The sequence below is a fragment of the Nyctibius grandis genome, chromosome Z (genome assembly GCF_013368605.1).
Source record: "Nyctibius grandis isolate bNycGra1 chromosome Z, bNycGra1.pri, whole genome shotgun sequence".
NCBI lineage: Eukaryota > Metazoa > Chordata > Aves > Nyctibiiformes > Nyctibiidae > Nyctibius > Nyctibius grandis.
In genome coordinates, this window is record NC_090695.1 from 68,639,988 (window position 1) to 68,653,672 (window position 13,685).

The 13,685-nt window shown below is 40.1% G+C and overlaps 1 protein-coding gene across 9 annotated transcripts in view; it reads right to left on the bottom strand.

Moving 5' to 3' along the window:
- AOPEP (aminopeptidase O (putative)) overlaps positions 1–13,685 on the bottom strand; it is a 213,769-nt gene that overhangs the window by 119,910 nt on the left and 80,174 nt on the right. For all 9 annotated transcript variants that reach the window (XR_011050064.1, XM_068422881.1, XM_068422880.1 and 6 more), the window contains exons 6-9: positions 9,101–9,290; positions 7,185–7,291; positions 1,503–1,605; positions 1,277–1,384 (exon numbers count right to left, since the gene is read on the bottom strand). Coding sequence is in view for 8 of the 9 variants with exons in the window: in XM_068422881.1 (XP_068278982.1) it covers positions 1,277–1,384; positions 1,503–1,605; positions 7,185–7,291; positions 9,101–9,290 (508 nt within the window). In the remaining variant the exon portion in view is untranslated. The remainder of the gene's footprint in view (positions 1–1,276; positions 1,385–1,502; positions 1,606–7,184; positions 7,292–9,100; positions 9,291–13,685) is intronic.

Sequence of the window (13,685 nt, forward strand, 5' to 3'; positions counted from 1 at the left end):
GACTTGACATATGAAAGAATCCACAGGTCTGGGAGGTATTTGTTAAGATACATGGGCATACATTTCACCCCATAAGAGTGAGATTCAAAATAGCAAGCATAAAAGCAAAGAATCACTGTGGCTGGAAGAAACAGGAAAGTGTTAGACCCCATTCCCGCAAAATCAGAGGCCCTTACTCTGTGTTGCAAGCAGACATTTATCACCATCCTGAATCCCCTCAAAGATTTCAACCATAACTCCAGAAAAGATAGACTTCAGCAAAGAAAATGGTTTCAGAAATTCACTCATGCCCTGCCTCTTCTCCTCTCCTCTTCTCTCTTCTCTTCCCTTCTCTTCTCCCTTCTCTTCACTCTCATCACACTGCTCTTCTAGTGATGCCAACTATTTGTCATGTTGTGCCTTTTGTTCCAGGCCTGTTTTTAACTGTGATGAGTTCAGTGACCTGGTTCACAGACACCTCCATGAATGGTTGTCTTCACAGCATTACAGAAACAACAAGCTGCAGTGTCATGGCACAAGCTGGATTCATCACCAATGACAGGATTTCCTAGAACTTTGGGTTCCGAGGGCTACGTCATTCCCTTCTCAAAACAAAACACTGGAGGACAAGACAGTCCCCCTTTTAATGCTCCAGCCAATGGTTACAGGACTCTTTCAGAAAGACCTAGAGGGAGGTAAATTTCTATTTATAACTCCAGGTGGGTTCTCTGTGTAACAGATGGTACAATATACTGTGGTGTGACTTGCTCAATCTTTCCTTCTGAAGCTGTTCTACTTTGCATGGAGTAATTATACATCATTTATGCCAGCAAGAGAACAAGCTAAGTCTGTAGTTCCAGTGATTCTGCAGCAGATTCTGATTCCTAATTAAGTTTTCAGTTACATTCCTACTCTGTGTTTCTTCTCTATCAGAAACAGAGGTATCAAGGAAAAGACTGACTGATCACAACCAAAATCCATGAGCTAAAAGACTACAGGAGACAATTCCAGTACGGTAAATGACCCTGTCTTTGAGATATCAGCACCTATGAACACTGACCTTTCAAAGTATCAAGTTTAAAAAAAAAAATCACCTATTGTTCACAGGGTGTCCGATTTATGTATCTCCCTGAAAAAAATGTTCTGCCCTCTAGCAGGTAGGAATTTCACCAATATTGCCAAGTTGCAATTGCCTCTCTCTTTTCACCACAACCAGAAGTGGTGATTTAGACAGTCAAAACAAAAGTTTAGGTCATTTGTTTTTTCAGAAAGTGAGAAATAACCCCAAGCACAATACCTGAGAAAGGACAAGCTGCCCATGGAACTTATGCACAAATTTTCGTAAAGATGCAAGGTATGAAGCCTCTCCTATTGTCCTTGCCAGAGACCGTAAAAGGAAATAACCCTGCAAGAAATTAATCCAGAAACAAATAGGATGCTATGAATTCACTGATGTCTAGAAGAAAGAAGTCTTTATCATATGAGTAAAGCAATTCCAATAAAAATCAGCTGACAACACTCACCTTCAAATAGTGAACCTGCATGAAGATTTTTTCTGCTTTAAGACCATGTTTGACAACAGACACTCCAGACTCACTTAATTCTCCTGTGTTCTCCTTTTTGGGCCTAAAATGGTAACACACTAATTAATTCTTGGATAAGTAAGTAAAGAAATAACTCATACATTACACATTCTCATAGTTGAAAGGATCATGAATGACATAGTAACTTTAGACACCTATGACTAGTTTAGTCTTTTTTTCTTTACCCTAAGTAAATAACTTGGCTTAGACAGACAGACAAGCAAATTTCATACTTTTAATGCAATTCTGTACACAGCTGACCAGACAGCTGGGGTACAAACAAAATCCATCACTAAGTTGGTGTACTCTTTTCACTGTCAGCATGCCATTCTACAGTGCACAGACACATTGTGAACAAATAGAAGCAAAGAAAAGGGAAGAGAAGGGGAAAGGGGAAGGGGAGGAAGGGGAGGAAGGGGAGGAAGGGGAGGAAGGGGAGGAAGGGGAGGAAGGGGAGGAAGGGGAGGAAGGGGAGGAAGGGGAGGAAGGGGGAGAAGGGGGAGAAGGGGGAGAAGGGGAGGAAGGGGAGGAAGGGGGAGAAGGGGGAGAAGGGGGAGAAGGGGGAGAAGGGGGAGAAGGGGGAGAAGGGGGAGAAGGGGGAGAAGGGGGAGAAGGGGGAGAAGGGGAAGAAGGGGAAGAAGGGGAAGAAGGGGAAGAAGGGGAAGAAGGGGAAGAGGGGGAAGAGGGGGAAGAGGGGGAAGAGGGGGAAGAGGGGGAAGAGGGGGAAGAAGGGGAAGAAGGGGAAGAAGGGGAAGAAGGGGAAGGGGAAGAAGGGGAAGAAGGGAAAGGGGAAGAAGGGGAAGGGGAAGAAGGGGAAGAAGGGGAAGGGGAGGAAAGATATTGAAGTAATTATGTTCAACTAGAGATTTCTCTTCTCATACCTGAACACTGGCTTAACAGCTTACACAACTATACTTGCAATAATAACCTCTTTCGTCCACATGCAATATACTGCAGAAGAAATAATGTTCTGTTTTTCATTTTTACCATTTGGGATTGGAAGAAAAGTAGTTGAAGTTTTTAAAGAGCAAGCCTTTTACATACACACAGGTTTGGGGTTCACAGACAATAATGTCTAGAACAAATCTACTTCGCTGCCTGATTTTAAAATGTAATACAACATCTGGTATGCCAGAAATCTACATCAGTAAAGTTTGGAGGACTTTTAGGCTCTTATGAGCACAGAGTGAAACTAAAGAGAAGTTATGCAAACATTTTTTTTTCATTGATAAGCAGCACCTTCACAGGCATAGAGCTGAAGAGCCCGCTAGCTTTTTTTCTTCCATCCAGAAAACATCCCAGCTAACAGTGGTCTGAGAACAGACGTCTGTCTTCGGAGCCTAACCCTGTGACTAAAACAACCTCTCAAATTCTAAGTGCGGATTTTGAAATGGCCAGTCTTGGAAACCAAACATCTTTCCCCCCACTTCTACAGAATAGAGGCAACACAGGCCACAGCAGCGCAGGATTCTTCATACCACACCACTCACACCCTTCTCACAAGCTAATCCCTGTGATCAAATTTCTTTCGTACCTATGTCTGTTTTGAGGAAAACAGTCTTCCTTTTTTGTATCTTTGTAATGGCTTCTTATTAGAGTTTTGTCCAGAGTGCTAAGCTGTTTTTTTCACCCTTTAGGCACTATATTCAGGACCTGTGCACATGAAATTCACTTCACACAGTAAAATTTTGATAAAATATAGCTGTTTGAAATAAAATAGAAAAACAAACTGCTGAATCTGCATTGAATCTATTTTACACTGTTCCTAACACAGAACATGCTATAGTGCATATTTTCTTTCAAGGAAGATCTTCCTTCAACATTGAAAGGAGGAGATGAGTGACTGGTTTCTTATCCTATGGTAACTCCAGTTCTTCAAGACAATATAACCATTGCAGATGCACCGTAGAAGAGCAGAGGTCCACCTATTTCCATTCTGGATCAGACTCCTGGAAAGAAGACCTGCTGGTATTCCATACATGACTTTTCATTGTTCTCTGCATATATAAAAAGCCAAAACTGCTTCATTTATCTCATAATACATACCCCAGTCTATAGACTCTGGAGTTTGAACACAGGCTACAGGTTCCACGCTAAACTGAATTACCTCCTATAATCACAATTATTCTAAATTAGGCAACGATCCTTCCTTCCTTCCTCCTCCAACTTTGTGCCTGTGTAGATCCTAGTAGGTGACTAGAAAGCAGTATCCCATCTGGATGATAGTACTAAAGAATTTCCTTTTGCAAAGGAATATAGCCCTGATAATGTCCGCAAAAGCGTGTAAATATTTCGAAAGTTACCCCGTTCTCTGCTGTCAGTACTTTAGCACACTATTATAAAGCAACGCTTAGTATTTTTACAACACATTGAAAGTACAGAGACTGAAAGTTTGTTACACTGACCTACAAAACCTGGCGTCTAACCTAGTTGATGAAGCTAGGTATAATGGTAAAGGCAAGCTGACTCAAGGTATTCAAGCTGCTACCTGGCACATTGTAGATATTGGCAAATTTCTGAAGGAAGAAAAAGATGCTGCTTTTTGTTTGCCAAGCAGAGAGGTACATTGTACAAAGTAAAAGTACAATTCACTAGGAAGTCCTTGTAAATTAAATGCGCTAATGCGCTAGGTAGTCAGGAAAACCTATGCACAGACTGTAAGAAACCATCTGAAAAGCATGTTTGCTATCAGTATGATACAATAAAGCTCTTTGAACACCTAAAGAGCAGTCAGAGAGCATTGCTTCAGGAGGGAAATGGACTTGACTCAAGTAGAACTCAGAGACAAACTTAGAATTAGATATCAACACTGGTTTGTCTTAATGAAGAATTACAAGCTGAAGTTCAGTCCTAAGGGCCAGGACATGAAACAATCTCAACACCAGCTTCATTCCACAGAATGAAATGGACTTCTCTAGTCTTCTTTGCCTTCATAACATGAGAGACTGGATGAGAGGAATGGTGTTGATGCTTGTCAGCAGAATGAGTGCCAGGACATATTTCACAGGTGCAGGGATAAAACCCTGCAAGTTTGCTTCAAACTCTGTGAGAAAATACACAGGATTCTGTATGAAGTCTTATCCTGTATGAGCACTACAGTGCCACAAATTCCTTCCTCAATACTACGATTTGCTGGTGCTGTCTGCTGAAAAGACCCTTACCCATTTCTTTCACACCTGTCTTCTTTTTTCACAGGTAGCTCATGAGATGCTACTATAACATAATATCAAATATCCATAATAAGAAGAAACATCATGCTGTTGATCAGTTTGCTAAGTGGCTTTCACCTAGTCTGAACAGGTATTCATTTGCTGGATGAAAAGTTAATAGGATCAGCTGACAGGTTTTGGGCAGGGTTTTCCTGCTGTTGGGAGAAAGCACACAAAATCATATGATCGTGCAGCAGGGAACAAAAAAGTAACTGAAGAATAAATTTAGGCTTGGGAAGAGTGGGTTGGCTGATTTTTTTCTTCCTGACGTAATTGGCAAGAAGTAACAAACAGTTATCATTTACTTTTAATATCCTTGTATAGAAACACAAGCCTGAACCAGCACAAGCCTCAGTACAGACTCAAAACCCAGTGCAATGCCAAGACTGAAATTTTCTCTCTTACATACCAACTCTGGAAAGCATATAGACATACTTTCATAAGGAAGGAGAAAGGGGAAAAAAAACCCTAAACAGTAAACATGCAAGGAGAGAACCTATTCAGGTCCATGCCACGAAAATAGTAGAGTATTTACATCTGACTGAAACCAGTGGAAAGTCCTTAAATGCAACCACAGGAAACTAGAGACATCAGAGAGGAAGAGATTGCCAGAATCCCAAGCTGGCCTCATGTTCCTCTCCTGAAGTGCATATTAGAGGCATATTTTTCAAACAAGAAATGATTTGTCATTCTTTTGTATCAGCATTGAGAATACCACTATGCAAAACGTAAGCAGCACACTTATTAAAGACAGTTATGTCAACTAACTGTGGAAGTCAATAGAAAGCTTAAGTTTCAATCTTAAGATAAATCAAGCCTTCCTAAGTTTCAAACTACAAAGGATATTTTGGCCCTTAGAAAAATGCTTTTAAAAATTTACACCACATACACATTTTATTGAAGGTAACAACTATATAATTAACGCAAAAGATGACAATTGTGATTCCATGATGTTGAAAATGGAACCATACATCCAGATAAGACTCATATCACAGGAACCAATGTTCCTAAAAATAATTTATTTTAAAACAAAAAAAACCAAAAACCCCAGCTACCTGTGTTGGTAGGAGCTGTACGACAGCTAGTGATAAGACTTGCTTTTGTATTTACACTTATCATCAAATTGCACACTCGCAAATGTATAACTTCACTGACTCTGCTTACACGTGGGATACACAATTCATCAATAAACATGAAGTAAAATAGATCAATGAAAGACTGCAGTTATGCAAAGCTGGTGACACATTTTCAGATGACATGAGGCCATAGAGAGGAAATTTCTGTTGGTGAACGGTGCCCAAATATAAAAAGTTTTTAGGTCCTACTGGAAAAGCACAAAAAGAAGGGAAGACCTCAAAATGAATGAAATGGCAACAGTCTTCCAAAAACATTTAAAAGTTGATTATGCAGAAGACAGGGATCAATTTGTTCTTCTCTTCCACTTGGTGAAAGAAAAGAAGGCATCTACATTGTTTGAAATAAACAATCTTTCAGCTGTGCATTAGGAAGCAATTTTTAACTGTTAACACTAAACCGACTTAGCTAGGTTCCATGGAAACTTTTTTACTGGAGGTTTCTAAGAACATGTTAGCAAGAACCTACTTAAGATGGTCTGTGTATACTGCCTGTATTTTAGGGTAGGAAAATGGTCTACATAATTTCTTGAAATCTGTCCCTGTACTTCTGTGATTTGGTCAGTGTAGGGCTTATTTGAGTTACGATTAGTAAACTTGTTTTTCTTGGTCAAAGACTGTGGGGAGACAAGCAGTAGAGACAGAGCCAGCCACTCAAGATAAAAGCCTATGGCAAATTCCCAAGACACCAATCAGAACAGCCCAGATTATTAATCATGAGCAAAGCAAGAATCTTTTTTTGATCTAATGTCTTTAGCTATGTAAGAAGAAGCCTTGAACTCAGCATCTGGTACCTAAAGACCAAAATCTTGTTTAAATAGCATTATTAGTAATTTCTAAAGGGAAAGTAGATTTATATGCTTTTTCCTTTGTTTTTTAAAGCTTCATTCAGCTTGGCAGTTAGATACCATACTCCTGTATGTGCTTGTCTTCAGCCGCAGAAAATGAATGTTACAGCTTCAAACAGTGAACTTTGTTCAGGAAATGGCCTTTTTTTTTCCCCCTGAATAGAGGCTCTTGTAAACTGCTTAGAGATATTTTATATCAAACTAAATCCCATGGTTTTTGAAAGTTTTCTATAATAAAGAGAAAAGCAATTGCATTATACAGAAGATGAATTACTTAGCCAATTTAATTTTTCTTTTTTCTTCAGAAGGAAATAAGGAAATGCAGTGGATTTAATCAGGTGATTTGGATGCATATCCTTTGAAGGGAGAAAATGGTGGAAAACAGGAGAGAGAGAACATGCAAAAGCAAAGATTACACTGTCATATTGTTACCTTAAAACTTGCAGCTCTTCTTCAGAGTTCTGCACCTCATCTCTGAGTCGCCGCCAGCGGAGTAAAGCTTTCAGTTCCTGCTGCCCTTTTACTTCATCATGTGACAGCTGCTTAGTGTACAAAAAACACACATCACTGATTGCTGTTTCCCAACAGACAATAATAATTTTCATAAGGAGAAACTTGGTTTGTTTCCCTTTAACGTAGAAGATGCAGGAAACAGTACCAATATCCATAATAAAAAAACCAAACCAAACCAAAACAGTTGCTGCTATAAGAGTTAATAAGCAGCACTAAGGAAAACAGAAGCCTCGCTCTGCGCATCAAATCAATAGTCAGTTAAATATTTCTGCCTGAAGAGAGAGATGGGGATGTTGTTTTCCCTTTAGTGACTGGCAATAAGTGAACTGCATATACAGTACAGATACCTGGCATATCGGTTTTGGTTGCATCTTTACTCTTTCCATCCTTGAAAGCAAAGAGCTGCTTTGTGTCCTGACTTCACTGCTCTTTCCTGCTGCTTCTGACACACTCGTGAAAGCTCCCTGTTGTATTTTCCCCCATTTACGTAACATTAATAGAGGTCCATGCTTATGAAATAAATGCCAGTTTGTCAGCTTACAAATAACAACTAATTTATGCTTCTCTATTATAAGAAAAGATGGGAGATGGGAGAAAGCAAAAGAAGCTAGTATTATCCTGAATTACAGCAGTATTTCAGTCACATGAAATTATTGTCAGACACTGCGGAATATATTTATAATCCTACAATTGTATGATTGTACAGCACCAAAACTACTCATTAATTCTAAAAAGGATAAAAAGGCAATAATACATTTTCTGACCTTATAAATTAACAAGGGCACTAATCACCCTGTTTTGTTGCTTACTACTTTCCATGCAGGTACATGAAAGAGTGTCTACTACAATGAAAATGCTTTCAAGTGACTCACAAAAGTGTAGAATTAATGTGAACAGCTCACAGCAGAGGAGTGATGCTTGATGTGAAGGCAGAAATGAGTTTTAGGACCAGAAGGGAAAAGCAGTGTTTGGACGGCCTTCCTCTCTTTCTTGTCCCAGAAACATGGTGACAAAGGAATTCTGTTTTGTTCGGTGCTATAAATATGCCTGATACTTAATAAAATGGAGGCTCAGAAGAGTGTACAATGTCAGTTCCCAGTCCCACCTGCTCTTCCAGAGATGGAGCTCTGCAGACTTAAGGGGTAGTATCAGGGCCTGACACAAGCACAGGAAGAAATTACTAACACATAAAATGCTTGAAGTAGCAGAGGTACAACAAAAATAAGAAGTGGATCAGAAAAACACTTTACTAGCTTGACATGCAATTTATGAGCTTTTCACTTTAAGGCAGACTGATTTCTAAGCCTCTGACAGGAGGGTAACTCTTGCTGGGCATTGTAAGAGAAAAAAAAAGTGTAAGTGCTGGTGGCCTATTTCAACAGCTTCCATTTTGTTTTGAGGTACACTTCTTGGCTGTCCACTGGACAAAACCAAACCACTTTCATTAGGTACCTGGAATATTACAATATTCAGTAAAACTCTGCTGATTATTCCACTTTCAGGAACACAATACAAGTGGAAGGAATGCAGAGCAACCGTTTGATAGCTGAATTGTAATAATTGAATAGTACATTGGTGGGAAGGTAATCATTGACAAATGTTTCCATTCTCATTTGCACTGACCTCTACCTCTGTAAAGATCAGTGTTCATTGTCAACTGGGAAAGATTTTTCTTTTTTTTTTTTTTTAAATCAAGTTACAATGCAAATTCCAATATTATTTTAAAATACTTATCTTCATAACACAGGAGGTTTAATTTATATCTAATTCACATCAGGGTATATAATTTTGATTTCCACATAATTCAACTGAGAAGTGAGGTATCATCACCTTACCTGTTGTGCCATAGCCCAAAATATATCTTCCAAAAAAGTGGCAAACCCTTCACTTAGCCATTCTTCAGTCCAATCACGAGCACCAATGGCCAGTCCAAACCAAGCATGGGCAATTTCATGACACAGACGTGTTCCACAGAGATGGCTCCCTCCCAGTAATACACTCTGTGACAGGAAGATGATGTGTGGGCTGCACAATAGGAATGAATGACAAAATACATTATTGACCTGCTATAACATGCATTGCATGGCCATAATAAACTATAGGCTTTATTAGCCTTGTCAGCCTGTTATTACTATATGCATGCTAGGTCATGACTGATAGTTCATAGCTCAGGCGTTTTGAGGAATTATGTTGTACTTTATTATTGGTTGGCAGAGAATCAAACAAATTCTGCCAGGCAGTTGTTTTGCATTTAACCGTTGAACAGCTATTACCTGTAAGAAATAACTTAAACCAAAGTTTTATATTTTTCAAATTACAGGACTGATTTATTTCAATAGAAGCATTTATATATAAGCCAGCATAATAAAACATGAGCAGGTGTGAATATAGGCAGCAAGTATTTATCAATTAAATGATCAAAGCTGGAAATAAGTAAAGCAAAAACATTTTATAAATAAAACGAATTGCTATCCAAAAGCAACAAGAGCCTTGTATAGTAAAGCACATGTGCTTGCTATAACTTAGAACAAGCTAAAAAGATACCATCTGATGATAAGAGTTGATCATTTCTGCAAATGCAGAGGAAGAGGACCATCCTTTACGACAAGCACAGAAGTGAGAAGGAGACTTGATATTCACTAAATATCTGCTTTTCACAAGAGGTGAGAACAACCCAATCTGTTATCTACTCTGCTTTGGACTCAAGTACTATAAGAAGAAATTGGGGGAAAAAAATGATATGAATTATTGCTGTGCTATTGAAAACACACTGAATTGCAAGTTACTGCAGAACTCATGTTCTGCTGTGAGGCAATTTCTGCTATGCTTATAGACATTAACAGATGTTTGTGTCTCAGAAGTTACATAATTTTTGAAATTAAGTGCATCTTGGAATGAAAGTAGCAGAATTAAGCCCTCTGACTAACGTGCAAGGGATTAACAGGGCACTGTGCCACAGATGGGAGTAGTAAGGGCACAAACCAAGACCACCATCTGCACAGTATTCCTGCACTAACCCTCGCCATCCATAATCTGCATTTCAACTGTTTTCTCAACTCCAGGCAGTTAGAAAGGAAATAAAGCATAATAGTAATACTTCCAAGACCATAGGTCTTTAAAACTCAGTCTAGCCTTCTGAGCATGGGAGGGGAGTGCATGGCCTTAAGACATTTTCACGAGTCAAATATTATTCATCAGCGTTCCAAAGAGCTTCCCCACCCGCCCTACCCTTCCGTTGGAAATGTTAAAACACCCACAGTTTTCTTGCAACCAGTTGAATGTCTGGAACTGAGACGATAAAATATGATACACACTTAAATAGAAAAACATACTCAATAACCATCTCCTTATAAAATAATAATAGTCATCCAGCAAAGCAAGTTAATACATTTCAATGAGCTGGCATTGTAAGAAACAATGTAAGAAATTAAAGCACTAATAGAAGAATCAAGTCACAGAGAACAAAGCAAGAAAAAACAGCAGCTCTCCAAATCTTCGCCAAAAGCAATTGTGATTAAGAGAAGTGAGGGAGGGAGAGAGAAGAAAAAGTGCAAGCACAGAAGCTGCAGAACATGATGAACCTTTTATTATAAAGTCCCTGATGGGAAGAATAACTGCAGCTTCAGGGGTATTACTTTGGTCAGCTGTAAGTAAATGACCCCTAACTGTGGTATGTGTACAGTGCTACAAAGAAAAACCACAGAAATGGACCAAGTAAATAACATTCCAGACATACTGCTGGCAGTGTTTCGGCCATTTGGTTAATCTCCAATTCAGAGCCTCATATAGCAACAGATACCACTACAGAGCAGTGCAAAGTTCCCATTTATTTTAAGAGTAATTTTATCAAAGACTGAACATGGCTCTGTAATATAGAATCATAGAATGGTTTGGGTTGAAAGGGACCTTAAAGATCATCTAGTCCCAATCCCCCTGCCACAGGCAGGGACACCTTTCCACTAGACCAGGTTGCTCAAAGCCCCATCTCCAGCCTGGCCTTGAACACTGCCAGGGAGGGGGCATCCACAACTTCTCTGGGCAGCCTGTTCCAGTGTCTCACCATCCTCACAGTAAACAATTTCTTCCTAATACCCAATCTAAATCTACCCTCTTTCAGTTTCAAACCATTCCCCCTCGTCCTGTCACTACTTGCCCGTGTAAAAAGTCCCTCTCCTGCTTTCCTGTAGGCCCCCTTCAGGTACTGGAGGGCTGCTAGAAGGTCTCCCCTGAGCCTTCTCTTCTCCATGCTGAACAGCCCCAACTCTCTCAGCCTGCCTTCACAGGAGAGGTGCTCCAGCCCTCTCATCATCTTCGTGGCCCTCCTCTGGACTCGCTGCAACAGCTCCATGTCCTTCTTATGTTGGGGGCCCCAGAGCTGAACGCAGTACTCCAGGTGGGGTCTCATGAGAGCGGAGTAAAGGGGCAGAATCCCCTCCCGCAACCTGCTGGCCACGCTCCTTTTGATGCAGCCCACGGTATGGTTGGCCTTCTGGGCTGCAAGCGCACACTGCCGGCTCATGTTGAGCTTCTCATCAACCACCACCCCCAAGTCCTTCTCCTCAGGGCTGCTCTCAATCCATTCTCCCCCCAGCCTGTATTTGTGCTTGGGATTGCCCTGACCCGGGTGCAGGACCTTCCATTTGGCGTTGTTGAACTTCATGTGGTTTGCACAGGCCCAGCTCTCAAGCCTGTCAAGGTCCCTCTGGATGGCATCCCTTTCCTCCAGCGTGTCGACCACACCGCACAGCTTGGTGTCCATGTCACCAACTAAGATGTTAAACAGTGCTGGTCCCAATACCGACCCCTGAGGAATGCCACTCGTCACTGGTGTCCACTTGGACATAGAGCCGTTGACCACAACGTCATAATATGTGCAGCCTCTATTAGTTTGAGAAGTTTATTTCTACGCATTAGTTTAAAATACAGATTCTCTATTTATTCTCTAGTTTAAATTCCAGAAACTCTGCTCCACATCTATGGATACCAAACAAATCTACTTTTTTTTTACATAATCTAGGATCTGCAATATTATTCATTGCAAATTGTTACTATCAGTGCTGTTCCAAAAACACTCAATAATTCAAGAAAGCGTCTATGTGGAAAATAAGACAATCAGGATGATGATTCAATTGCAATAGCCAAAAACTTTTTTTTTTTTTACCAGAATAGGAATTTGGCCCTCCTGACATCCATCTGATTTACTAGGAACAAATTGTAAGTCTTGCTGTCTGTTGTTTTCATTGGAATTGAAAAGGAAAGAAATCCATTCATAGACAAGGAATGGACAAATGTGATTCACCTCAGCAATAACATCAAGACCTGACGAGGTACGCACAGCTTATAAATGCCTCTAGCTGATATCTTTTCAAGTCTGGCCCAAGTTTCTTAAGCAGGCTAGAACAGGCTAACTGGATGTGGTAAGGAAGGTGGGAAACCTCTCCCAGTTAACAAAAAAACAAAAACCCCACCCGTCCTTCCCAGGAAGCTGGACAAGTTCCCAATGGCTCTTAAAGAAGAAGTAGTTAATGACTTGTTTTCAACAAATATATATTTGGTTACACTTTTAAAGCAAAAGGTGATTACTCTGACCAGAATCACATCCTCGTAATTTAGATCGTTGTATCTTTTGACTGAAAGAAGGAGCAAGTTCCCTCTCCCAGTTAAACTGCAGTTAAGGGAAATCTCAACACTGTAACTATGGTATGAACACATATGAAGGAAAAACTGAGCCCCAAAGGGAAAGAAATTTTTCATCGGGCCGAAGGGTCCCGATATTCCAATCATCCAAATCAACCCATGTAGATGTTCTTAATAAATGGTCTCTTTAACAAATAAAAGGTTTCCAATGAGTCCTAGAGCTCTGAACAGTAATCTTACCAGCTGAGAGGCCAAATCTCTGAAAGTGAATTTGCAAAACTTTTTCTCCAGACGTGAGACTTAGATGCAGGTGCCACTTTGCACACAGGCTGCAGCAGCATGCTATCTTTGGCTGCTCACATATAATCAGACCAGACACATAGCACAAACTCTAGACAAATGTATGTGAAAGCACTTAAGTACCCATTTAAGCTGGGAACACGAAGCTCATTTCTAATAGACTTGTTCCATTCCTTTTGAAGTAGAAGTCCTTCCCTGTTAACACACAGGGATTTGCAGCTACGCTTTCTTATCTATTTATTGAAATAACAGAGCCAAGACCATTATCAGCTGGAAAATTATGCTTCTGGAGTCAAAAGTAGCACCCAAAATCACTATTGCAGATAGAAGTTATATAATAAAAAAATATTTTTCATGTTTCGAGAAAAACAGGTGCAAGCTGGAACACAGGAGGTTCCACATAAATATGAGGAAAAACTTCTTTACGGTGAGGGTATCTGAACACTGGAACAGGCTGCCCAGAGAGGTTGTGGAGTCTCCTTC